This window comes from Salvelinus fontinalis, chromosome 27, assembly GCF_029448725.1.
Source record: "Salvelinus fontinalis isolate EN_2023a chromosome 27, ASM2944872v1, whole genome shotgun sequence".
NCBI classification, from domain to species: domain Eukaryota; kingdom Metazoa; phylum Chordata; class Actinopteri; order Salmoniformes; family Salmonidae; genus Salvelinus; species Salvelinus fontinalis.
This window is the reverse complement of record NC_074691.1, coordinates 12,039,308-12,067,077: the sequence shown is the minus strand read 5'-3', so window position 1 is coordinate 12,067,077 and position 27,770 is coordinate 12,039,308. Positions and strand designations below refer to the sequence as shown.

The following is a 27,770-nucleotide window of genomic DNA, read 5'->3' as shown; positions in this document are numbered from 1 at the left end:
GGGAACATTTTATGTTTGAAATACACTGATACAGCAGAGGTTTTTATGGCACCTGTGATGTTTTGGAAATATCCAAATCAGAGTTCAGTTCAATGCCATACATGGCAATGACAGTGTAATGGGATATATATATATATATACACACACACACACACACACACACACACACACACACACACACACACACACACACACACACACACACACACACACACACACACACACACACACACACACACACACACACACACACGCTGGGACCTCTGTTGCTACTTGAAAGTCTCCTCTGACTCTAAGAAAGTGTGTCCCAGACTTTATTTAGCCCACAGAGGAATGTCTGTCTCTACCATTTGATACCACAGAGTTTCTCAGCACTCAGAATTCCCAAGGTGAGTCTAATGCTTGATGGGGTGTCTGAAAGGACGAAAGGGATTCTCTCCAACCACTCTCCTAAAACAGGAGCGGAATAACATTCACTGGAAGACAGAGGAGGCTTTTCCTTCAAGTGTTAGACAGTAGTTCAGAAAAACTCATAAGGACATCAAAGGAAATGCATGACTACTGGATGAATAATAGAAATGCTCATGAAATCACCAACATGGCCTGCTGTCCCCTTCTGGGATGATTCTTTGGTTAAATCCTCCATTTCACAATATATATATATTATCTATTTAATATGGTAATAAACAAGTAAAAAATCATTATTATGTGTAATAATTATTCCTGTAATAAGTATTTTTGGCACAGTGTAGCCTTGACTTGTAGAGTTTTTGAGGACCAAGCTGTGAGGAGAATAATGTAGGCTCAGCTGTGGGCTACAAAATGCATAACTTCTGCAAGGGAATAGGCGGCAGGCCTGGGCTATTTCCATAATATTGTCTAGTGAATGTTTCTTTTCGTATCACCCTACGGACAGACAGTTTTACAAAAGATTCACAGACAACCAAGGGAATGTGACAGAGGAATCCAGGTGGGAAATGGCAGTATAGAAACCCAAATACCATGGCGTGTAACAATCAATGGCATCCTTGTCAATGATCAATTAGCACAAGGTCGGCTACGGTATCCCCGCAGGTTTCCCACTGCCCTGCCGCCGCCCACGCGCCCGCCTCTCTCCCCCCATCTGGTGTTCTCACAGGCTCCCAGCGGTTGGCCCGGGCACATCTCATTAAGGAGTTATGTGTAACACAAACAAACCAGCTCTCCCAGAGTGTTTATCTCATGGCACAGAGCGCTGTGTGCCCGCACATCAAAGACTGTGGGAACAGACGACGCTCGGTGCAGCAGCTGCACTGGGATCCTGTCCACACCCTTCCTGTTTGCCGCGGTCTACCTCGGGGCTATTATTTTCCCAACGGCCCTGCGACGATAACCTTCCTACTGCCGTGGACACCGCTCCGCTGCCACCACCACCTCCCCGCTCCATGCCTTTCCTCCCGACCGCACCACGTCTCTCCGGGGCTCAACGGCCCACTGTGATGTCTGAAGCTGGCTGGCATTGTTCTCTCAGAGCGCTACGGTGATAGACAGAGGTTTGATCAAAAGTTAATTAGCAATGTCAATTGAAAGTATTTGCCTCAACGCAGTGTAATGGTTATTAACTGGAAATGAATTATTTACAATCTGAAATTTCTTTTGCAGAGGAAGATTTATAGAACAGATTTACAACTGACTGTATAGCATGTGAAGCTATCTTTATGTTAGTGCCTGTATACAAAATTAACTCTGACCGCATGTCACGCCCTGATCTGTTTCACCTGTCTTTGTGCTTGTCTCCACCCCCCTCCAGGTGTCACCCATATTCCCCGTTATCCCCTGTGTACTTAAACCTGTGTTCTCTGTTTGTCTGTTGTCAGTTCATTTTGTTCGTTCATACCTACCAGGGTCAGGTCAGGCAGAGGTCGGTAATCCAGAGTAGTGGGGCAAAGGTACAGGACGGCAGTCAGGGTCAGGGAAGGCAGGAATGTTAAAAACATGAAACTAGAAAACAGGCACTAAAGCACAGACAGGAGCAAGGGGGAAATGCTGGTAGGTATGAACGAACAAAACGAACTGACATACAAACAGAGAACACAGGTATAAATACACAGGGGATAATGGGGAAGATGGGCAACACCTGGAGGGGGGTGGAGGCAAGCACAAAGACAGGTGAAACAGATCAGAATAAACTTTTGTTTCTTCAACACTGTCTGCATCTGGGTCATACCTTAAAACGTGATACCGCATATTGGTCCCATAAAAACAATAACCAAACTTGAACTGATGTTCTCTTACTTATTTCATTATTACCCATCTCCATTGTCTGACATCAGCTGCAGGCTCCGTGGGCACCCTGAGTGCAATTTGAAGAATGAGTCATAAAAAAAGGTTACAGAGCGCATAATATCCAGTAACCCACAAGTATTCCCAGTGACATAAAAATGTCACAGCTCAGAGGATGTGTTTATGTGTGTCCGTGTTAGGTCTGTGAGACGCCTGCCCTGACCACCTCCTGGGGAGGCCATGTTTCCTGTGGGTGGCGGTGCGTGGCAGGTTGTCCCCGGTTACAGGCGGGAGGAGAGGCGTCAGAGTGTGCGGCGCAGACCTAGGTGAGCCACTTCAAAGACCCGGGGTTGTGACCTCCACCCTAGAGCCCCACTACCACGTCCGGGTCGCACTCACTCATGACCCCTCCTCTCCCCAGGAGCGTTGTCCTCTCTCTCAGAGCTCCGCTGAGGGTCAGGAAATATTAGTCTTGGTCATGATTGGCACACACAATAAACACACACACGACACACTACACACACATCATGGTGACAATCCCAAAACTGAGTGTAGTGTTACTGGAGTGTTATTTGACACTCAGGGGTGTTCATTTGTTCATATTGGGTTTGCAGTTGAGTATTGAAAAGGTCAACTGATCACACATGTTAAATCTCATCTTAGTACAAATTCCCCAACATTTCTTCTACAATTGTACTTTCTCACACAGTTTGTCTTCCAGTAGCACAAACCAATCCGTTTGGTCTGTGTCTGATCTGTGTGACATGAACAAGTAGGACAGGAAATACACAACAATTATCAAATGACCAACATGTAACCCCATGTTCAGACATTTTTCTCCCACACTTCTCAACATTGCCAATGTAAAAGAGGTTCCTTTTGTAATTTTTCAGGGCCTGATCCAGTAAGTAGGTTCTCTTGCTTTGTGCACAGAAAATGAGAAACAGCAATAACACCAAAGTCCATTGGGAGAACAAATAAGTAGGCTGGGACATAAAAGTGGCATTTCAGATGAGAGGAGTGTTGTTTCATACATCAAACACTTATTTTCTACAGTGTTACTTCAAATGGTACTTTTGGTCAAGGGCCCCTGATCTTAAAACATTAAAGCCATGCGCAGACTGTGTGGGCGGTGTGTGTGTGTGGTGGCTACTGGCACCTGCTCTGCCAACACTACTGGCTCTCACCAAACCAGCCCTAATTTCCATCTCAAAGGGGCTAGTTGTGAGAGAAAAAAACGTATTATCTGCTTTTTGGACCAGATCTTTGCTTGAAACCAAGAAGGGGCCCAGTTTTACCATTATACCAACCATTTTGACTACAGCCTCCAAACAGAGACAAAACCAGAGCCACAACAGGAGGCTAGGTGAGAAAGAAGAAGTGTGAAGGAGAACTAGCTGAATGTGATGCAGGATATGAGGTCATGAATGTGTGGAAGCATCCACTCTGGGCCCAGTATAAACAGTCTTGTTCTGAGAAGTGCAGAAGCCATGAAACGTGTCAAGAGTCGGCTTCCGTTCCCCTCCATTGTCATTCATCTCAAACTGCAGTGGGTAGATATGACAGCCTTGACTAACCCCCCATTCCACCCTACTGGACTCTCATCTCTGAGGGAAAGGGTTTAATTGAGGGTAAATAGCCACAAAAAAACTGAACACTACCCTTTTGTACTTGTGGGTACATTAGATCACATTATCATTATCGTGCTAATATCTGTCTAAGTGAGAGCTGAGTGCTGATAGCCTCTACAGTAGTCTTTTCTCAGCCAGGCCAGTAGAGTGGTCCCATAGTGCCGGGGAAGAGAGGACCTTCTCTTAACCCTACACGGCCCGTTCCCTACAGGCCTTGGCTTGAGCCTGGCCTGGACTCGGAGCACACTGAGGCCCCTCTGTGTGGCGTGCCAGCGCTCTGTCACCGCCCGTTATTTACTCTGTCCCCTTGGCAATCAGGCCCGGTCAGGTTACAGTCTGGGAGAGAGGAGGGGCAGTGGCTCCGTCTTCATCAGTGGACCTGAACCAAGACCAGCAACCAGATCCACGACAGGAAAACAAAGAGCGTGGTTACGAACAATGGCAGCGACGGCCATTGGCTTGGCGCCGGAGGTACACAGGGCTGCAGCACACCTCTGGGCAGCCAGCTTGGGTCCCATGGACTTCTCTCTACCAGTTAACCCTCCACAGATGTTTAGTCAATAAGAAGAATAGAGTGTGCCATTATGCCTCATAGATTTGTCAGCTTATCCTGTTGCCCAGTCTAACAATGGGCAGCCACTTCCAGGTCCATTCACTGCCCAAGTTTCACTGAGATCATGTAAATAGATTATTCCATGGGGCCACTAATCTTCTGGTCCCATATCCTTTTATGAGGTAAGCATTGCTGGTCAATACGTTCAACAGGAACAAATGAACAGATAAATCATTCATGCTATCTACAATCAAGCCATTATTGCGTGAGTGTTGCTCTGGGGTTAGGGTCTTTTAAATGATAAAACAGAACCAAGTCCTCTTTTAAAGCAACTTTAAAGACTTTTGAATTTTCAAAAATGGCCTTGACGTCAAAGTAGTAAAACCTTAAATCATTGTTTTTCTTTCCTTTCATTTCCAGGTCTACCCCATTGGGAAAGAGCAGTGACTATCTGGGAGACGTCATGGACACCTCTTCCTCTCCCTGCGTCTCTCTGTGGTGGTCAGTGTGAACAGCCTTAGATTCTTCTGGGTGATTCACAGGCCCGTTGATGACAGGTATTTTCCAGGCCTGGGCCTCTACAGCCACAGCTGCCCCTCCCAGTGTTTCCCGCGCTGAGTGTGTGAAGAGCCGCTGGACGTGTGGGTGATCGGGGCCTGCGAGCACCCGGCCACCCCCACGCACCCCGATAAGGGAGCTGACCCCTCTGTTGTCACATTCTCCCAGAGATTAGCCACGGTGGTTGGGGTAGATTGGACTGGGCTGCCAGGGAACAGAGAACCAGAGAGGAGGGGCAGGGGTCAAGCATGTATGGTAGTAATGTTCTTCAGCTCTTATCTCTGATAATAAGGATCCACCCCTTTTTGTTCAATTTTCACCTAAAATGATATACCCAAATCTAACTGCCTGTAGCTCAGGCCCTGAAGCAAGGATATGCATATTATTGGTACCATTTGAAAGGAAACACTTTGAAGTTTGTGGAAATGTGAAAGGAATGTAGGAGAATATAACACAATAGATCTGGTAGAAGATAATACAAAGAGAAAACTAACCTTTCTTTTTTTTTGTACCATCATCTTTGAAATGCAAGAGAAAGGCCATAATGTATTATTCCAGCCCCGGTGCAATTTAGATGTTGGCCACTAGATGGCAGCAGTGTATGTGCAAAGTTTTAGACTATCCAATGAACCATTGCATTTCTGTTCAAAATCTTGAATCAAAACTGCCCAAATGTGCCTAATGTGTTTATTAACAACTTTTCATGTTCAAATTTGTGCACTCTCCTCAAACAATAGCATGGTATTCTTTCACTCTAATAGCTACTGTAAATTGGACAGTGCAGTTAGATTAACAATAATTTAAGATATCAGATATGTCTATGTCCTGGGAAATGTTCTTGTTACTTACAACCTCATGCTAATTGCTTTAGCCTATGTTAGCTCAACCGTCCCATGGACGGAACACCAATCCCAAAGCAGATTTATAAGGTGTAGAGCTGTAGTGTCTTCCCAAAGTGATGGGGGACCGTGAAAAACTAGTCTTGAATTAGAATAACGTTCATCTCAAGTCTGGCCTGAAATAGATGGCCATTCCCATGATGCAGCTAGACTTCTAAAATTTTTGCTGTCATACGGAAACTGTTATTGCTTCTTATGATATTTATCATATTCTTGTTTTATGTTTCATAAAACATTTGCAAAAGACAACTGAAAGTATTCAGGTCTGTTTGCAGTCAATACAAGGTTTTATGTTTTTGGTTCGAATTTTCAGACTTCTTTGAGCGTTGGGCCAGTAACTGAAAGGTCGCTGGTTGGAATACCCAAGCCGACAAGGTGAAAAATCTGTCGATGTGCCCTTGAGCAAGGCACTTAACCCTACTTTGCTCCAGGGTGCCGTACTACTATGGCTGAACCTGTAAAACATCACATTTCACTGCACCTATCTGGTGAATTTGACAATAAAACTTTTTTTTATTTTTGACACATCAATGCCCATAGTTTCCATCCTTATCACTCATCACAAACCTGCAGCACTCGCCAGTGTGTGAACACTAGCTTATTGTAATTTCATAGACATCCTTCAAAGTGGAAGAAAAGACAGTGATATAACATTGGGGACACAGCCCATAACAACAATATTTAGCATTGTTTATCAGGAGCCAGTGACCAGCTGTATCAGTGTTGTGGCTCTAGCAGGTCTTGCCCTGATATCGTCTGGCTGAGAGCTCCTTCCTGGACAGCCTTGTGGCTCCTCAGGGCCAGGTCAAGAGGGCCCAGACCCACCCCAAGGAGAGATGGTCTGTCTAGGGCTGGGACTGGGCGCTGGAGGGGAGAAGTCAGGCGATTGTCTGGAGACCCTGAACACAGACAGTGTTTTCACTAGGATGCCTGTGTTATACCTCTATAACAAAAGTTAGCTAATATATTCTGCACTAACAGTCTTGGTTATTTTTGACTTTCTGAAGATTAAACAAAGTGTCAGCGAAGTATGCACGTGTGTGTGTTTTTTTGGGGGGAGGGGCAGTATCTGTTACTCCTACTGCTTTCTTGGTTCGTTTCCTCCCGTGAACCACAGTAGTAGACTAGAATACTATTGGGAAGGTAGTTTCATTGGCTGAAGCCACAGGGCAAAGTGTATCTTTTTGCCAGACAACTGCTGTATCCTGCACGCCGGGGCCGCGATTTCACAGTGGTCAGGTCATTTTATGTGTGGCTGATGACTTCCTCACTCTCAGCTGATAATTGGTTTTACACATTTACCACGGGAGTCCCTCCAGTGTGTGTGTGTGTGTGTGTGTGTGTGTGTGTGTGTGTGCGTGCGTGCGTATCCCCATTGGGCAACCTTTACCAGGATCATTGAACAGCATAGTGGGTCTGGTCGTAGGTTATGTGATCAGAAATCATCAATTTGTTGTTCCTTTCCTTCTTTTAGAGGTAAAAACAACAATCAGTTGTTTAACTGATTATTTTTTAAAGTTTGAAAGAACACCGTAAATGTTTAATTTTGGCAAGGGATGCCACTACAATTCAAAGGTGAAATGGACAATGGGGTCTGGAGGTTTTGACAATGGGGTCTGGAGACATAGTAGGGAGACCCAATACTTCCTAAAGCATGTATCCTGACAGGAAACTCAGGTCACTAGACAGGAAATAGAAACAGTGGAGTGGAGCACCTGTCTGTAATATGTCTATAAATATGTTCTATACCACTTCTTCCACTAGGATGCCAAAGCTCTCTCACTGCTAAAAAACATTATAACACCAGATAAGTGAATGTACCCGTCCTCAAGCATTAGACTTCTCTGGGTATGAACATGCATTCATACCCCATGAAGGATGCAATCTGGACACACCTTATCTGGACTAAGAGATGTCAATCTAGAATGTGGGGATGATTTGTGGGCTGCTGGACAGAGTCTCTGAGCGTGTGCCTGCGAGGGGGAACTCCAGACGTGTTGCTTTTTAAAAGGCCGAAATACAGCAGCGTGACAGGGTGAATGGCAGGAAGGGACCTATTATTCTGTGCCGTTTTGTTCCAGCGATGGCCTGTACGACGCCTGGGCCCCGTCTGCCATGTTCTCGCTTCCCAGGATATCCGACTCACGGCCGCCGCTCCAGCTAAAAGCCAACTATTTCACTCCTGAGACGCACAGCGCTTCCTGATATAGGATGCACTTGCTTGTCTCTCTGTGACCTTAAACACTAATAAAGGGCCTATAATATGACTCTGGAGTCAAGAGGTTTGGAGTCCGCCCGCCCAGGGCATTGTCACAGTGACTGCTCGTTCCCACTCTCAGGGAGAATAAACAGAGGGTCGTTTGTCTCTGACAAATTGGACAACAATAAGGATGAGTCTGGATTATTTGGATAGTGCTTGGTTGTGTATTTTAGCAAACCTGTTGTAATGATATACACTAATGTTTTGATTTGAAATGTGCCGGATTCATTTATTGGTCTCAGCCGGTTATAAACACCCAGAACAAAAGTCTAAAATCCTTTTAATATTAGTGGACAATTTATGGGGCTGAATCTATATGCCCAACAATGTTTGTACCCTGTTTTACGCTGCTACCATGTTGTGCTGCTGGCATGTTGTGTTGCTACTATGTTGTTGTCATGTTGTGTTGCTGCCATGCAATGTTAATGTCTTACGTCTCTCTTTATGTAGTGTTGTGTTGTCTCTCTTGTCGTTGTGTGTTTTGTCCTATATTTTTTATTTTTTTTATTTTTAATCCCAGCCCCCAAGGCCTTTTGCCTTTTGGTAGACCGTCATTGTAAATAAGAATTTGTTCTTAACTGACTTGCCTAGTTAAATAAAGTTTAAATAAAAAAATATATAATAATAAAGTAATGATACAGGCAACAGTCACAGCTCTAAGTTCCCTTCATAAGTATTGGATTTACTCAGTAGATCCAAGGTCTGTAGCCTATTGCACATTCTGTAAGAAATCCACTTGTTTTTCACTCATATTGGGAGTGGCGAGAGGGGACGTCCTTGTCTGAGCCCAAGAAAAGAGAGCGCAGGAAGTGGAGGCCCCAGTAACGGCGTCTGTTACCATGAAGCAGTTAACTTTGTTTGAAGAAGGCAGCTCGCAGGTGACTAAGGGGCAGCCTTGTGTTAGGAGGAGGGCTTGATATTGTGGCTGTTGCTGTTGTTTTCATTGTGTGCTGGGGACTCTGGGAGCTTAAGAACAATAATGCATGTAATGCTGATTTTGGAACGACTCCACACAGCCTTTCCCAGGCTGGGCAGCCTTGGGAACCACTGATACCATGGCACACGGGGCCGGGGCCCCATCGCATGGCACAGGGGCTGGAGCATGGGGCAGGGTGGAGGATGGAGCAAGTATGTTTGGGACGACGAGAATTCTTCCTCCTGCATAGGAATGGAGGACAAAAACACACACACACACACACACACACTAACACATGTGCACACACTCTCTCTCACACACACACAATCTCTCTTTCACACACAAACACATAGTCTCTCCCTCTCACACACACACACGCACGCACATGCACACACACAGTACATTATGCCTTTGCGCACGTCGCCCAAGGCTGGACCAGCCTCATGCTCAGACTATTCTAAGAGGTGACACCAGACATACTGTTTCAAGACACCGTCAAGGAGACTCGACGATGGCAGACATATTTCAACTAATATTTTCAAGTCATATCCTGGGTTTTAATCAGTGGCTCTTGTTTTCTATCTCCCAAGGATGGAACGTGAAAACAAACAGATTAAGGTGGGGGAGATGGAAGTTTAATCCCCTTTTGGCAAATTAAACGTTCAACAATTTACACTGTTTTGGAGGATCTGGAGGACACGTGAAATGAATTGTCTAATACGTTGCCACCTGTGTTGCAAATTATATTACCAAAACTGCCTTTGAAATAATTTGCAAGGGTCTTTGTGACCTTATATTGTTATGGATTTCCTTAGAAAAATGTGGTCGGTTTGATTGCAACTAGTCATTAAACATGTTAAAGGAATACATTTCCAGTAACACACTGGTTTGAAATCCCTTGTACGGATAACTCTCATCATGGGAGGGATTGGTAGGGAAAATCCCAGTAGAACTACAGCACATGTTTTAATTACTCCTCTATTCCCTGGGTCACACCTGAGAGAGCTTGTGCAGGGCACTGGGCTATGAGAGGGTGCTGACAGGTCAATTGGCCTATCTTCAGCGGGAGGTGGGTGTGGATGAGTGAGGTGGGGAGTAGAGACCAGCCTCTCAGACCCAGGAGGAAGAGAAGAGGTAAAGAGTGTGGACACCATGGTCACAGTGCAAATCCACTGTAGCATTTCAATCACTGATGGCGATAGAAAGAGACGAAATACGAAGAAATAAGGACACTTTTTTTTAAATGATTTTGAGTGCTCAGTTTTTGTACTATTTTACTAAGATACAGTACTTTCCCTCTAGTAGTGTGGTTTGACTTAAGTTGAAGTTATTTATTAATGTATTTCACAAACAGAAATAAAAACAACCTGTTTACTAAAGATCCCACCAAAGAGTCCACCTCTTTGTTGAAACAAAGTTGTGAAAAAGAAATGAACGTGTGAAAGGTCAAAAGTTGCCCAGGTCCATTATGGAAGTGGTGCATTTATAAGCTTTTAGATCATGTGTGTTCAGTTGGGCAAACAACAAACACAAACAATGTGAAGAATAGGGTTACGAGCAACGGTGTCGGCAGTGGGGGGCGAAGCTTGGCTAGCGGTAACCTCCCTGTCACACCAGCCCAGCCTGTGTTCCTGGCTGCATCTCACACGACGATTGGGTTTCACTGCAGTGCGGTGAGTTGTGGGAACGAGTCATCACACTGGCAGGCTGCCTGGGAGTCTGTGCTACCCACCACCAGGGGTTAGGCACATGACGGAGGGGAGGGGGGTTGTGCACCAAACAATGCGCTGTCTTCACTGTTTAACCCAGGAAACTAACTACAGCTGGAGCATCCAACTGGCAGGGGACCCAATTCATTGTGTGTGTGTGTGTGTGTGTGTGTGTGTGTGTGTGTGTGTGTGTGTGTGTGTGTGTGTGTGTGTGTGTGTGTGTGTGTGTGTGTGTGTGTGTGTGTGTGTGTGTGTGTGTGCGTGTGTGTGTGTGTGTGCGCATGTGTGTGTGTGTGTGTGTGTGTGTGTGTGTGTGTGTGTGTGTGTGTGTGTGTGTGTGTGTGTGTGTGTGTGTGTGTGTGTGTGTGTGTGTGTGTGTGTGTGTGTGCGCATGTGTGTGTGTGTGTGTGTGTGTGTGTGTGTGTGTGTGTGTGTGTGTGTGTGTGTGTGTGTGTGTGTGTGTGTGTGTGTGTGTGTGTGTGTGTGTGTGTGTGTGTGTGTGTGTGTGTGTGTGTTCCTCTTGTAGTGAGTTACTTTTCTCATATGAACTGCAATGTGTTTAAAACAAGAAGCAAAATGTGTCTTTGATTCAATATTTCCTTTCTTTCTTTTGGATCCTCAATTATATTTACAATGTAATCATTTTGTTCAAGTTGTGTTTTATTTGATCTTCATCCCAATGTATTTGAATTAAGTTCCAAACAGCACTCCCTGTCTGTTGCATCTCTGCTTTGGGTCATAGGCTGCATTTACACAGGCAGCCCAATTCTGATTTTATTTCAGTAATTGGTCTTTTGACCAATCAGATCAACTCTGAAAAAGATCTGATGTGAAAAGATCTGCTGTGATTGGTCATAAGACCAATTTGTGGGAAAAATATCAGAATTGGGTTGCCTGTGTAAACGCAGCCATAGTGGCATATCTCTGAACAGATTAAACAGATGCATAAAAATCTCTTTCCCCGAGCTCACATCAGATGTTCTTGGCTCCTCCATGTCTCCATCTACTCTTTTTATAGTCCTTGATGTTGAGTAGACATTTTCAGTTCAAGACCAGGTGTAGACTCTTGACATTCTCTATGCAAGTCCATGATGTCATACACACTACAGACAGATAGACATTCCTTCCTTCCACTCCCTGGGGGCAGATTAGGATTGCTGATGATCTGGATGTTCAGTGTCACCATTTAAAAAGTTCCTATGATTATCTAACTTCTCTCAAACACACCACCCCTTTGTCAGCCATGTCATAGACTAATGTGCTCAATTATGAAAATAAATTTATTCTGGTTATTATGGAAAACTATTCAACACATTATTCCAAAGTATATCACTATATCTTTCCATATAGGCCTATAACTAGGAAACTACTTGGTCATGGTGAATAGGTTTCAGGTGGGGAGAGGGGGGAGTAGTTGCTCAGAGGAATTAATTTCTCACTGAGGATTTCACCAACATTAACACAGACTCTATGTTTATGAATTAACTATTTTGTTTTTATTCTTATCTTTTTTTAGACGTATTACATTTTTCTCTCATTCACTCTTTTTGCTTCGTTTTTTCAAGTTCATCTAACGGTTTTGCTACTGTAGCCTAATTGATTATTCCCTGCCATACATATGTGTTCTGTTATGGTTGACACAGTGCGCTATGTCCTGTGTATGTTTTGTCACAGTACGCGTTGCTGTAAACAGTTTCTCGCGCTTTCCGCAGCCCGCGGGTGTTTTAAACAGTAGGCCGACTAAAACTGGGCAGGGCCAATTATCTAGGGAATTTGGACCAGCGCCGCAGCACAAACCTCTCTCTAGTCATTGCTCAGTGGCTCGGGGCGTGTTTTTTCTACTGTGGGTGTTCCCAAGCAGGACGTAGGCGGCTACGCTGCCCTGCATCAGTGATTGAGGCTCCAACGGTTCGTGGGAAAGCTGTACAGAGGGAATTGTATAGGCACCAGTCATCAGTCTACCTGGCCGCGCACCGATCCACTGAGACGTTAGTAAAGACATACTCTCGCCATCACCATGAAGAGGCCTTGTGAGGATAGTACTTCTGACAGCGACATGGATGAAACTATTGATGTTGGCAGTGAGAATAATTATTCTGGGTAAGTTCATAAAAATGATTTGGGTTAGATTAGCCACATTTCCGCGTGTGCGCCACATGGGAAACGTTGATGAAACGTTAAGTTGAGAAAAGTTTAGCAAAAGTGAAAACGTTTTATTCTGGTGTCAACCTTCAGGTGACAAGTGCAAATTCTCACCTTGATGTGTGGTTCGTGAACACATCCTGGCAATTTTGGAGAATTCTCTCCAATGTATTTTGAATATATAGGTGACTCTTGCTTGACCAGTGCAGGATACATGAGTGTTTTATGCATAAATTACACACAGTAAACTGTGTGGTTTTGGATAATTGCTCATTCGCAAAATAAAAATATTATTTTGAGTAAAACATATAGATTATGTTTGTCCCATGCAGGCACAGCAATGGATCGTTTATTAGATGTGGCTCCCCAACAACAACAACCCAAGTTATGGCAAGAAAAAAACGAAGAGGGGTAATTATTTATTGAGTAGTTTATTACCATCATTGTTGTTATGTATTGCTTATTATTCATTACTGTATTAGTTATTAATTATTATTTAAACATGTATTTAATTATTGTCACGTTATTGTTAACATTATTATTAGTATTATTATTAGGCCTTGAATTGTTATATTTTCAAGTATGCAATAATATAGTTGTCTATCCCAGATCATCGAGAAGAGAAGGAGGGATCGAATCAATAATAGTTTATCAGAGTTACGTCGACTTGTTCCAACTGCATTTGAAAAACAAGTGAGTTTAAATTATATCCGCTCTGATTTCTAAATGGAACTTACACAAAAGTTTAATTTTCATCAAAACAATAACAGATAAGGTCATTTTGTCTGTCTTTTATTCGTAAAAAGTTATGAGAGTTTTAAGCTTCATACATCCTGTTGCTCTTTGCAGGGTTCTGCCAAATTAGAGAAAGCAGAAATATTGCAGATGACAGTGGATCACCTAAAGATGCTGCAGACCACTGGCGGTAAAGGTAAGGAGTTCATTGGCTGCTTCTAACTGCTCTCTGCCATACTGTGTAGTGAAATCCTTGCAAGCAGACCCCTTTGACAAGATTAAAGGAGTGGAAATCAATGCTAATGGCAGGGTTGAACTCGTGGGAAAGCGATGCTGGGACAAAAGGAGCACTTGACCCTGCATTGTGTTTGCTTTCATAAATCCGTGGGAGGAGAGAAGGCTGCATTCACAGGCTGCCCTGTTGGTGGTTTGTTTGGAGTTTCCAGCGAGTGTAAAAACGGGTGCACTGGGGAGACAAAACAAACATACAATCATCCCAGCACAATCCCAGACTGTTAAGCTTATGCCTGGAGGCACAGCCGGAGCCCTAATGGTCAGCCTAGGGGACCAGTGTGTATCCATCCCACACCATTTAGTCTTCAATCCCATCAGCAGCTGCTGGCTACATTACAGCTCGTTTGAGGGACCGGCAGTATTTATAGTTGCTTGGCATTCATATTTTCACTGTCACTCCTCTGTCTGTTTATCTCTCTAGGGTATTTTGATGCCCATTCCCTGGCTATGGACTTCATGAGCGTGGGCTTCAGGGAGTGTTTGACGGAGGTGGCCAGGTACCTGAGCTCTGTGGAGGGATTAGACAGCATTGACCCCCTGCGCGTGCGCCTGGTATCCCACCTCAGCACCTGCGCATCTCAGAGGGAGGCAGCTGCCATGACCTCATCCATGGCACACCACCAGCAGGTGCTCCCCCCTCACCACTGGGCCGCAGCCTTCCACCCCCTCCCCGCCGCCTTCCTCCAACAGAGTGGACTGCCCTCCTCAGACAGCGCCGCCAGCAGACTGTCTGTGGAGGTGCCCCAGCGCGGCTCGGCCCTACTAACAGCCACCTTCGCCCACACTGACTCTTCTCACAGGGCGCCCTCTAATGGCAGTGTGGCAGCCTGCGTCCCCCCACTCTCCACCTCCCTCCTGTCGCTCTCGGCCACCGTTCACGCGGCGGCCGCTGCTGCTGCGGCCCAGACTTTCCCCCTGTCCTTTCCCGGAGGATTCCCCATCTTCACACCTCACAGTGTGAGCAGCACAGCATCTATGGTCGCTTCAGCTGTGTGCCCCTCCATTTCCACCACATCCACCTCACAGCAAAGCAGAGACCGAGAGGGCAGCAGCAAACCATACAGACCTTGGGGAACAGAAGTGGGAGCCTTTTAAGTGTTCGACTTTTACAAGGTCTCAGTGTGGCTGGAGGTCATCCACACTATACAGATAAAGGAACAATAATGTTTTATTAACTATGGCTTTTTTTGTGTCCATGGACTTTTATTCCGACAGCCTATTTCATTTCTGGCTGTGTGCAAATTCAGAGCACATGCATGCAAGCTCTCTCATGGGAGAGAGAGAGAGAGAGAGAGAGAGAGAGAGAGAGAGAGAGAGAGAGAGAGAGAGAGAGAGAGAGAGAGAGAGAGAGAGAGAGAGAGAGAGGATAATTAGATCCACTTAAAATGTACTAATGTTTTATTTTTATTAAAGAACAGCACTCAAATTAGACCTCTCTAGACTCCATTTTCTCCCTCTTCAGTGTCAGTTTGTTTTCATAATTTTCTTCACTGTCACTATTGCTTTAGAGCATGTGTTTCCCCAACATTGGCTGTTTAATTCAGCAATATTTTCAGAATTTGAGAAATGGAAACGAGATCCAGCAGAAGTTTTGTTTTGCTTCGATCTCAACTCTTGGTGGAAAATAGTGTGATTAACAATCACAAAGCAGTGTCTTTAGTTTGGAGTTGCTCCAATCAATCAAATGAAGAACATTGGAGGAAGAACCAAATGTTTTGGAGATAATAAGGCAACACATGAATCAATGTAGTGTGTATCTAATCAAATCCATGAACTAACAAGTTTGTAAATATGTATGAATATTAGATGAACTAGAAGCTATATTGAAGGTAGAGGAAGACATATTTGGTATGATGCACTTCAATTTGCTGCTGGAAACACGACAGGAGCTTTTTTCTTTAGAAAGTACAAAAACAACACATCACATCACGGTTCCAACTGCAGTTCAATGATACTACTATAACTTGTCTTTTTATATAACCGGTTTCTATGCAAACAGCCCTCTATAGATGTCACTGATTAAACATTTTTTTGAATATTTGGCCACTCAGAGTATATTCTTCTTTGTTTCACCACAGATCAATGGAACCAGTGTGTGTGCCACTGCCAATACTATAGTACCATATTAAAAGCTATTTTTTTTACAAGTCACAAATTGAAGACCACAAAGTATATGTTCCGTCTTTTGGTGAGGGAAAATATTCATCTTTCCTGTTATTTGTTTTTGAGACAAAACAGAACTCCCTAAGAGAGACACACATAAGTACAATTGCATAACTGGCACCGTCTGGCACTGTCTGGTAGCCTACACACAGAGTTGTAAATCAGTCACCAAAATGTCTCTAGCCTTTCCCATCAAAAACTCACCCTATTCTGTAATTATATCTACTACGGGGACCTATAGGCCTTGACGTTTTAAAATATATCAATTTCATGTGTCTATTGTGTCACTTTTAGACTGCACCTCTAGTTGATTGCATTGGTTAGCTTATGGCAATGCTTAATGGTATTCAAAGGGGGAAAAAGAGAATCTGTAAAGAGTCTGGTTCCGTTTCTCCCTTGGAGAAAGAACTTGTCAACGCGAATGCAGGGTATCAACAACCCTGACAAACCGCTGGTTTGGAACAGAAGTATAAAGGCAAAACAACTTTGGTCACTCCTCCCAAGATGGATCTTTATGCTGGCCTAATCCACTCTCTTTATCCTGGGTCTGTTAGAAAGATTTACATTAGTAAATCACTGTCACACCATTCAATTCCTTAAAAGAAAAAGTATCAGCATTTCCAAGTGAATGGGGATTACGACAAACAGCGCCTGCTGCCCACCGACAATCATGGGAACAGCGCTCGGTCATAAATCCGCGGGTTATATGCTTTGCTCCGGACTGGTTCTCACGCCGGGGCGAGCGCTTTGAAGTCCTGTCATAAATCAAAGGCTCACATGAACCACAGAAACGTCAAATGGCCGATGCTGTGGGCTAGCCTGGGCTGGTCTGCACACCTTTTAGTAGGCTTCATCATCATCGTTTAGAATGTATTAAATCTAATGTTTATCGATTCAATATCATTATGGTTATTTTGTGAATTTTTTTTAATCAGTTTAATGTGTCCGACGCTACGCATCATCTCTGGGTTATCAATGTGCCCTTTTTTTGAGACGTAGCCTAATAACAATATTTTTACCAGTTTATGCGCCAAAAATGAAAATCACATTGATAACTCAACGGATTTCATGTTCTTACATAGATTTAAGACTGATTAAATATCTTCAAATGAAGCCGAGGTAAGGAGGCCTAAATACCTAACTTTGTACTTCAAACCTGAATTGCCAAACACTCAACAAAATGATCTAAGTCATACAATTGTTATTATCATTTTAAACATTTGTGATCAAGTTGCAACAAGTGACTTTCTTGAATTATTAAAATAGTTATTGTGATTATTTTCAGCGAGTTTTATCACACCATATAAAGTTACCAAGCAAAAAAACAATAACTAGACCAAGACTAAAGAAACCTAACCATTTTAAATTGTACACTACAGGTGACAAATAAGATGATTTAAATTACATAAAGTAGAAGATGGTTGATACGTTCAAGTGAGTGATTGCAGACACCCACGGCAATGTCGCCACCTTGTGATGAAATTAATTCAACCATTGGATACCCATTATCCAATCCATAGACATGAATTTGGACCATAGAGAACTCAGAAAATAAAATATATATATGACTAGGTTCTATACAATTATTAAAGTTGTAGCCTCAGTATGTGGTCAGCCTTTTGCTCATAATGGGCGGATTCGATTATGCTGAACCGTGAGGCAACAGGCAAAGACCCGTTATGTCATAGGGCGAAACACGGTAGAGAGGAGCTCCTTCTCAAATCGAACAGTAATCTATGCCGCTCGTTCATTTTGTCAACAAGACAGCATGGTGCATCGTCAGCATGGTGCATCGTCCATAAACATAGGCTACATCTCTTTTCCATAAAATACATGTTTGAATTGTCAAACTCGTTTTCATTGGGAAGGCAGATAAAGCTAAATAGCAATCCATTTTGCATGTGAAAACAGAATCTTACTCATTACTCCACATGCTCTTACGTCACTTTGTTTGTGCCGACTTCGCCATGAGCTTTGAACGGGGCACCTGACTCACGCTTGGGAGTCAGACCGGTTCCAAAATAAATGCAATCAACTTTCACCCGGGCAAAACACTCTTACACGGGCACCCGGGTGAGGTTAATCGAAGCCCCTTAAAAATAACACAAGGGCTGATTTGGGATCAGTAAATCAGCGCTCAAAGCCATTCGACCAATGAGGAGCTTGCAAGAAATCACTCACCAATCAGAAGACTTGTGATCTTTGTTCTTCCGTGGTGATCTCGCAAACGAGGAAGTGTGGAGACCATACACTAGAAATGTATGTTTATTAACAAGATATGTTTATGTTCCTGATTAATAAAGCTTTGTTAAGTTGTAGACTATTGTATTTTCATAAAACTATGCGCGCACACAACTATTTTGGTCAGGTTAAACATTACAACCAAGTGTTGCTCTGTTTGACGACGCAGTGACATAGTACAACTCACCAAACAACTTGAAAGGTTATGAAGACATTCAAGTTCCCAGCTCGACACGGCTATGCAGTGGAGATATCACCGTTTATTCCAACACGGTTGGCGTGTGCGACATCCCAGTATTATGGAATTGCAGGTGAATAAACGGTGTAGACTATTTAATAAATTAATCTCGTCACCACAAAATCGAGTAGCAACGTCACATTGTGATTGACGGGTTGAGAGTTTCGAGACTGCAAGAGTGTATTTATTGTGGGTTACTGTCGGCGATTACAATATGACAGCCATTGTTTTTAGCTGGGTGCCATAGTGTGGTCATGAAACCAATAACTTGTTGCAAATTAATGCAATGCTTACTTGCATTTATTCTAATGAAGTGTGTGTGTGTGTGTGTGTGTGTGTGTGTGTGTGTGTGTGTGTGTGTGTATGTGTGTTTTCAAGGATGTGGGACACTGCTTGTGCTGGAGCAGACCGAGACCGGGATCTCTCTTGTGAAAAGGTAATCAACTTTCCAACATTGAATTTCTCATACTGACACAGTTTGACAACAATGTATCACACATTCAACAGTCACTGAAACAACTACGCTGATGCATCCTCTCCCGGTATTGCTACCTCTGTCTCATGTAGTTTTGACTGGAATGATGGTCTGTTTGACGTGACGTGGAGTGAAAGTAATGAGCATATCCTGTTGACGGGAGGAGGAGATGGGTCTCTGCAGGTCTGGGACACAGCCAACCCCCAGCCCGGGCCACTGCAGGTGCTCAAAGAGCACACACAAGAGGTAGCCTTGTTACCTTGCATGAGCTTATCATCATATTACCAATGTAACTATTATAAGCATTCAATTTTAGGGTTCCATCTAACAATACGTCATTGTAATACTGTTGTAAGTACAGTATAATTACTAAATGACAATGTTATCACTGTAGCCTACTGGTCCATGCATTATCATATGTGACACATTTGCTGCTAGTGTAGTTTTAGTTGATGGACTTCCTGTTCTCCCAGGTCTATTCCGTGGACTGGAGTCAGACCCGGGAGGAGAACCTGGTGGTGTCAGGCTCATGGGACCGCACAGCCAAAGTGGTGTGTTTCAAAATGGTGGTGGTAGTATTTGCATCACACACACACACACACACACACACACACACACACACACACACACACACACACACACACTGATATGAAAAATAGCATGGCTTTGTTTTATGAGTGGAGTTGTTGTTCCAACAGTGGGATCTCAGCCGTGGCGGCCAGTCGCTCTGCACCCTTCAGGGTCATGAAGGGGTCATCTACAGCACACTGTGGTCTCCTCACATCCCAGGGTGCTTTGCTTCAGCATCAGGTGAGTACAGTTACACTTCCCTTGGTCACTAATGCTTCGGATATTACATTAGTTAAAGTATAATTTAAATTCTCTAGGTTGATCAAGGTTTGTGACTTTTTCATCAACCTTGACTAACCTGTACCCGCGCACATTGACTCGGTACCGGTACCCCAAGTATATAGCCTCGTTATTTTATTGGTACTTTTTATTACATTTTTATTATAGTTTATTTAGTACATATTTTCTTAACACTATTTATTGAACTTCATTGTTGGTTAAAGGCTTGTAATAAGCATTTCACAGTAAGGTCTGCCTGTTGTATTCGGCGCGTGTGACAAATAACAATTGATTTGATTTGTAATCAGGTTTTTTTAAATCCAGCAATTGCTTGTAATGCCTTATTATAACCACATGGTGTCACTAAAGCTCTTGTTCTGATTTACTGGTCTGGCGCTCTGCTTCTGAAGCAGTGTACAACTGCTGTTAATCAGTTCAGATGTAGCTTTTCATAGTAAGTATTTTCTTATTGTTAAATTCTGAATTATAGAGTAGAATATAGTAACTTATGCTTCTAAAAGGTTAAGGCCTACATTCATTATTATTGCTGTTTATGTTATGCTAGAGGGCCAATCAAGCACTATCCACAGTATCTGTGCTTCTTAAACATTCAAAGAAAATAGGTTTTGTATGTTACAACCTAACAAATTGACTTTAACAAAAGATCAATGGACTTAACCTGCATTTAGCATGAGCGCTTATCTCCATCAACTATCTGGATCATGTGACCTACAGTGCTCTTGTGCTGCTCGTGAACATGACATTGTTTCTATTAGAAAACAGATGCATGTTCCTCTGTTCACAGACTGCTGCCACACTGTGATCTTATCTAAACATGAGCCGTTTGGCCTACAGCGTCCTCCCTCTCACAGTCAGTTTCCAGTCGCAGCACTCTAGGGCCGGGTGCTAACAGGGTTTGTCACCACCGATAAGTCTTGGGCACTGATGGGTATCAGAGCCTCTCTGTGGAGACCATATCAGAATTAACCAGGCTCTGTTTGCTCTGCCATAACTTTCTTTTATAAGTGGCTGTCTTGTCATAGTCTGTGTTCCAGTGTTCAGCCAGGGAAAGTTCAGTAGTCACAAGAGAAGATGTGAATCCATTGTACTATCCCAGCGCGCAAGAAATTGTCATGGGATGTCATAAGGACATTGTTTTTGGGTGTAAGGAACATCTAAAAATGTTTAAGTGTTCAAGTATTGCCCAAAATATGCTCACTGGGTTAAGTGGGTTCATGTATCAATAGTAACATTTTTCTGTGTGCGAAATTTAACACACAAAAGTTTATCGGTTTATGAATCTACTCTACTCTTTATTAATCTACTCTCTTTTTACAGATGTATCAGAAAAATGTAGTTTTATAAGGTAATGCTGTAGGCCTATTACTAGTCAGATACGTGTCAAAGATCATGAATAACAATGATTTGATAGAGGGGATAGTTACCTTTGTAAGAGTTGGGGGAATTATACTGAACAAAAATATAAATGCAACATGTAAAATGTTGGTCCCATGTTTCATGAGTTGAAATAAAAGATCCCAGAAATGTTCCATACACACAAAAAGCTTTTCATACGCACATCCCTGTTAGTGAGCATTTCTCCTTTGCCAAGATAACCTGACAGGTATGGCATATCAAGAAGCGGATTAAACAGCATGATCATTACACAGGTGCACCTTGTGCTGGGGACAGAAGGCCACTCTAAAATGTGCACTTTTGTCGCACAACACAATGCAACAGATGTCTCATGTTTTGAGGGAGCATGCAATTGGCATGCTGACTGCAGGAATGTCCACCAGAGCTCTTGCCAGACAATTGAATGTTAGTTTCTCTACCGTAAGTCACCTCCAACGTCATTTTAGTGGATTTGGCAGTACTTTCCAACCGGCCTCACAACCGCAGACCATGTGTAACCATGCCAGCCAAGGACCTCCACATCCATCTTCTTCACCTGCGGGATTGTCTGAGACCAACCACCTGGACAGCTGATGAAACTCTGGGTTTGAACAACCAAATAATTTCTGCACAAACTGTCAGAAACTGTCTCAGGGAAGCTCTTCTGCGTGCTCGTTGTCCTCACCAAGGATCTTGACCTTTCTGCAGTTCGGCATCATAACCGACTTCAGTGGGCAAATGCGCACCTTCGATGGCCACTGGCACGCTGGAGAAGTGTGCTCTTCACCGATGAATCTCGGTTTCAACTGTACCAGACAGATGGCAGACAGTGTGTATGGTGTCATGTGGGCGAGGGGTTTGCTGATGTCAACGTTGTGAACAGACTGCCCCATAGTGTTGGTAGGGTTATGGTATGGGCAGGCATAAGCAACGAACAATGAACACAATTGCATTTTATTGATGGAAATTTGAATGCACAGAGATACCGTGACGAGATCCTGAAGCCAATTGTTGTGCCATTTATCCACCGCATCACCTCATGCTTCACTATGATAAGGCACAGCCCCGTGTCATAGCGATTTGTACACAATTCCTGGAAGCTAAAAATGTCAGAGTTCTTCCATGGCCTGCATACTCACCAGACATGTCACCCACTGAGCATGTTTGGGATGCTCTGGATCATCGTGTACGACAGCATGTTCCAGTTCCTGCCGATGTCCAGCAACTTGGCACAGCCATTGAAGAGGATTGAGACAACATTCCACAGGCCACAATCAACTCTATGCGAAGCACATGTGTCGTGCTGCATGAGGCAAATGGTGATCATACCAGATACTGACTGGTTTTCTGATCCACACCCCTACCTTTTTTTAAGGTATCTGTGACCAACAGATACATGTCTGTATTCCCAATCATGTGAAATCCATAGATTAGGGCTTAATGAATTCATATCAATTGATTGATTTCCTTATACGAACTACAACTCAGTAAACATGTTGAAATTGTTGCATGTTGCGTTTATATTTTTGTTCAGTGTATGTGAAGATTGACTGAAATCACATAATCATTTTTTACATTTACATTTTAGTCATTTAGCAGACGCTCTTATCCAGAGCGATTTACAGTAGAGTGCATACATTTTATTACATTTTTACATACTGAGACAAGGATATCCCTACCGGCCAAACCCTCCCTAACCCGGACGACGCTATGCCAATTGTGCGTCGCCCCACAGACCTCCCGGTTGCGGCCGGCTGCGACAGAGCCTGGGCGCGAACCCAGCCCAGCCTGGGCGCGAACCCAGAGACTCTGGTGGCGCAGCTAGCACTGTGATGCAGTGCCCTAGACCACTGCGCCACCCGGGAGGCCTAATCGTATCTGTTCTGGTGATCGCCGCTGATTTGATATCAAAATATGATACATCTGGTCAAATGTACCAGATTTTTACCCCATGATGATGTTGCGTATTTCATCCTTAATATACGCTGCACATGATCCCCTGATCTGCCATGAAGGGGGCACAGTAGAACAATATAATAATTGTGAAGACAATGGTTTTAGTGTGTGAGACATTTTTTACCAAAGCTTCAGGGGCTAGCCCCCTCACCCCACTACACACACACACACACACACACACACACACACACACACACACACACACACACACACACACACACACACACACACACACACACACACACACACACACACACACACACACACACACACACACACACACACACACACACACACAGACCCTGGTAGGCCTGTATCTGTATCAGACCCTGTATCTTATCCTTCGCTCTCTGCATCTCACTCAGTAAGGCAGCCTACCCCGAGAGCCATTAGCTATGATCACACAGCAAAGTGTTGATGGAAGGTCCCCTTTTTCCTTTTAAAACCTTGACACTGAAGGTGTTACCAAGCAGGTAATGAGAAGTTGGTGAAAATCAATAGGAGGGCTGTGAGGCATGTACACAGATCCCACAGCACAGCTGTATTGGTCCATGGGAGCGAGAGGAGATGGAAGAGAGAGGTTTGCAGGATGCTGCCTCAGCAGGGGTACATGGTAATAGATGCGGCGTGAGTGAGATCTGGTGGTAACCCCACACCCGCAGAGGCCAGAACCTGCAGTTAGACACTTGATCTAGAACTGCGTATTGTCAAAGCTGCCTTACAGCTTTCCAAAATCACAGTAAATCCACACTCGGTTACGCAAACTCTGGATTGGCTAGGTTTTTTAGGGATATATCAGTGCCATATAAATGTATGATTGCGTTTTCTATATTATATAAGCTGTGTTCCTTAAAAGCAGCCACACGTGGGTAAGTGATGTGCATTTCACGAACAATTCGTTATTTTTGAATGACTCTTTTTACTCACTCGATAGTCATGACTAGTTTTTCTGAGTGACTCGTTATTTTTTTGGTTGTTTGTTTCACCTGCTGGCCGTAATGAATTCTACAGCAGGATTAATACAGTACGCGCTCTTCCGGTGACTATGGACATGTGTTCTGACCAACAACTGTCTGTCATGTGCTCACAGGCAAAATAGATCAGGCAGCATATAAAGGAAAAAATACATGTTTACATTTACATTTAAGTCATTTAGCAGACGCTCTTATCCAGAGCGACTTACAAATCGGGTTTACAACTGATAATTGATCGAATGGTGCAAGATTGAATGCAATTCATTGATTATTGAATGTTATTAAAAATACAGCTTTGTAGAACCAAAAACGTACACAGCCTCTGCTCAACATCCCCGGGGGGGGGGGGGGGGGGGGGGGGGGGGGGGGGGGGGGGGGGCACGCAATGCTGGCACTTGCTGATTAGTGCTTATCGGGAACTCCCATATTCTCTCTCTCGCTCCTCCAAGATTGTTGGAAGAGCATTCCAGGTGAAGCTGGTTGAGAGAATGCCAAGAGTATGCAAAGCTGTCATGAAGGCAAAGGGTGGCTACTTTGAAGCCACACTTTTAACACTTTTTTGGTTACTACATGATTCCATATGTGTTATTTCATAGTTTTGATGTCTTCACTATTATTCTACAATTCTTTATTTTACAATATAAAGAAAAACCCTTGAATGAGTAGGTGTGTCCAAACTTTTGACTGTGTGTGTGTGTGTGTGTGTGTGTGTGTGTGTGTGTGTGTGTGTGTGTGTGTGTGTGTGTGTGTGTGTGTGTGTGTGTGTGTGTGTGTACAGTGCATTCGGAAAGCATTCAGACCCCTTTCCCTTTTCCACATTTTGTTACATTACAGCCTTATTCTAAAATCTATTAAATCATTTGTTTACAGAAGTATCTTATTCACATAAGTATTCAGACCCTTTGCTATGATTGTAGTCCACCTGTGGTCAATTCAATTGATTGGACATGATTTGGGAAGGCACACACCTGTCTATTTAAGGTCCCACAGTTGACAGTGCATGTCAAAGCAAAAATTAAGCCATTAAGCCAGAGACCTGAATATAGCTGTGCAGCGACACTCCCCATCCAACCTGAAAGAGCTTGAGAGGATCTGCAGAGAAGAATGGGAGAAACTCCCCACATCCATGTGTGCCAAGCTTGTAGCGTCATACCCAAGAAGACTCGAGGCTGTAATCTCTGCCAAAAGGTGCTTCAACAAAGTACTGAGTAAAGGGTCTGAATACTTATGTAAATGTGATATTTCAGTTTTTTATGTTCAATACATTTGTAACAAAATTTGGGGAAAGTCGAGGGGTCTGAACACTTTCCAAATGCACTGTATATAAGATACCACAGTTGAACGTGCATATCAGAGCAAAAACCAAGCCGTGAGGTCGAAGGAATTATTCGTAGAGCTCCGAGACAGGATTGTGTCGAGGCACAGATCTGGGGAAGGGTACCAAAAAATGTGTGCAGCATTGAAGGTCCCCAAAAACACAGTGGCCTCCATGGATTTCACATGACTGGGCAGGGGCGCAGCTATGGTTGGGCCTGGAAGGGCGTAGCCCACCCACTTCAGGGCCACCCACAGGGGAGCAAGGCTCAGCCTATCAGAATGGCTTATGCTAGTGAAATTAACATTAAATTCACTGGCAAACGCTCTGGTGGACGTTCCTGCAGTCAGCATGCAAATTGCACGCTCCCTCAAAACTTGAGACATCTGAGGCATTGTGTTGTGTGACAAAACTGCACATTTTAGAGTGGCATTTTATTGTCCCCAACACAAGGTGCACCTGTGTAATGATCATGCTGTTTGATCAGTTCTTGATATGCCACACCTGTCAGGTGGATGGATTATCTTGGCAAAGGACAAATGCTCACTAACAGGGGTGTAAACAAATTTGTGTGCAAAATTTGAGAGAAATAAGCTTTTTTGTGCATATGGAACATTTCTGTGATCTTTTATTTCAGCTCATGAAACATGGGACCAACACTTTACATGTTGCGTTCATATTTTTGTTCAGTTTGGTATATCTGTCGAATATGTAGGATGGAATGGTATATGTACAGCAATAGTTAAATAGGATAGGCCTTGACTAGAATACAGTATATACATATGAAAAAAAAAACAGTTTGTAAACATTAAAGTGACCAGTGTTCCATGACATTGAGAGCTACAGAATGTGGTTTAGAATGATGCTGTGATGCAGTGCAGACTAGGACAGAGGGAATAAAGCTCAGTATGCATGTATTTCACCAAAATTTAGATTTGGATGACTTTTTCCGAATTTAGATGGACTTCACAGAATTAGATGGACTTCACAGAATTAGATGGACTTCACAGAAGAGATGCCAAAGAAGTTAAGGCAATGCCTTGTGACCGGCTCCACACTGCTTTACAATACAATGAGTTGCTCTTCCAAGTGGATGACCACAGATCAATGAGGTTAATTAGTGGAAGTGTTTTGCTGCAAACAGACCAACTCTTTATTCCAGAATGACTGGACATATTTCAAACCACATTTACCCGACCTTATGTTGACTTGCAAGCTTGAGCTGGGCGATATGGACAAAAATCCATATAGCGATAAATCGCCTGAATTGATGACATAATGATAAATAGAACAATATATTTATAACATTAATATGCTCCACAGTTTTTATTTTATTATCCTTTAAACTAGCACTACTAGCTTGATGGTTGTAGCCATCAAGTGATCCAGGCTGCATCACACCCAGCCGTGGTTGGGAGTCCCATAGGGCACAATTGGCCCAGCGTCGTCTGGGTTTGGCCGGGGTAGGCAGTCATTGGAAATAAGAATGTGTTCTTAACTGACTTGCCTAGTTTAAATAAAGGTTCAATTAAAAAAATACATTGTCACATTAACAATCACCCATGTTAGCAAACGTATTTCATTTCAAACTTCACATTTCTCTAGTACGGGCTATTTATCGCAATGAACAATATCAGCAAAATGCCTGCTATATGTGATCGGTATGGTTGGTGTCGATAATTGAGGGTTTACTGTCCCAGCTCTGCTGCAAGACATGTGTTCCATGGAAATGGCATGGGGCTGGGAAAGTGTTTTGCTTTGAATAGACCACCTATTCATTATAGAATGTCTAGAGGGTTGCTTTCAAACCACATTAATCCAATGCTGAGACAGTATGGAAACATATTTTCAATGGAAATGGCAGAGTTGAAAAATACGTCTTAATTTCAAATATCACAAATGAATACACAGTAATAACATGTATTGAACACTTTATACCTGTATGTACAGGTATAAAGTGTTTAATCATATTTAAGCCTCTAGATTCATATTTAAGCTGTAGATTTAGGACTAAATGGGAAATGCAATTTTTTTCCAAATGTAAACCTTGATTTTGCTGTATTGTAGTATGCTGTAGTGTAGTATTATGCTGTAGTATGGTATAGGGTGAAATGGTGTGAAGTTGGCATTAGGCTGTGGAGCTGACGCAGCAGGTTTCCATTAATACTTGTAATAGACACTGAACACCCGGCCGAGGTCATTCAC

The 27,770-nt window shown here is 43.3% G+C and overlaps 2 protein-coding genes and 1 long non-coding RNA gene across 4 annotated transcripts in view; all 3 read left to right on the top strand.

Annotated features, from left to right (window-relative positions):
• The first annotated feature begins 1,172 nt into the window (after positions 1–1,172).
• On the top strand, positions 1,173–6,934 carry LOC129825054 (uncharacterized). The gene is made up of 3 exons (XR_008754819.1): positions 1,173–1,532; positions 2,463–2,588; positions 4,867–6,934. It is a non-coding gene; the product is annotated as an uncharacterized LOC129825054 (long non-coding RNA).
• A 5,678-nt stretch (positions 6,935–12,612) lies between these two features.
• Positions 12,613–15,997, top strand: LOC129825053 (hairy/enhancer-of-split related with YRPW motif protein 2-like). The gene is made up of 5 exons (XM_055884777.1): positions 12,613–12,888; positions 13,263–13,341; positions 13,540–13,623; positions 13,780–13,861; positions 14,381–15,997. The coding sequence occupies exons 1-5, from the start codon at positions 12,806–12,808 to the stop codon at positions 15,052–15,054; spliced, it is 1,002 nt and encodes a 333-aa protein (XP_055740752.1). The 5' UTR covers positions 12,613–12,805; the 3' UTR covers positions 15,055–15,997.
• A 2,331-nt stretch (positions 15,998–18,328) lies between these two features.
• The window catches only part of pex7 (peroxisomal biogenesis factor 7), a 33,500-nt gene continuing 24,058 nt past the window's right edge, over positions 18,329–27,770 (top strand). For both annotated transcript variants that reach the window (XM_055884775.1, XM_055884774.1), the window contains exons 1-5: positions 18,329–18,674; positions 18,980–19,037; positions 19,169–19,322; positions 19,550–19,627; positions 19,775–19,886. In XM_055884775.1, coding sequence (XP_055740750.1) covers positions 18,569–18,674; positions 18,980–19,037; positions 19,169–19,322; positions 19,550–19,627; positions 19,775–19,886 — 508 coding nt within the window. In that variant the 5' untranslated portion in view covers positions 18,329–18,568. The remainder of the gene's footprint in view (positions 18,675–18,979; positions 19,038–19,168; positions 19,323–19,549; positions 19,628–19,774; positions 19,887–27,770) is intronic.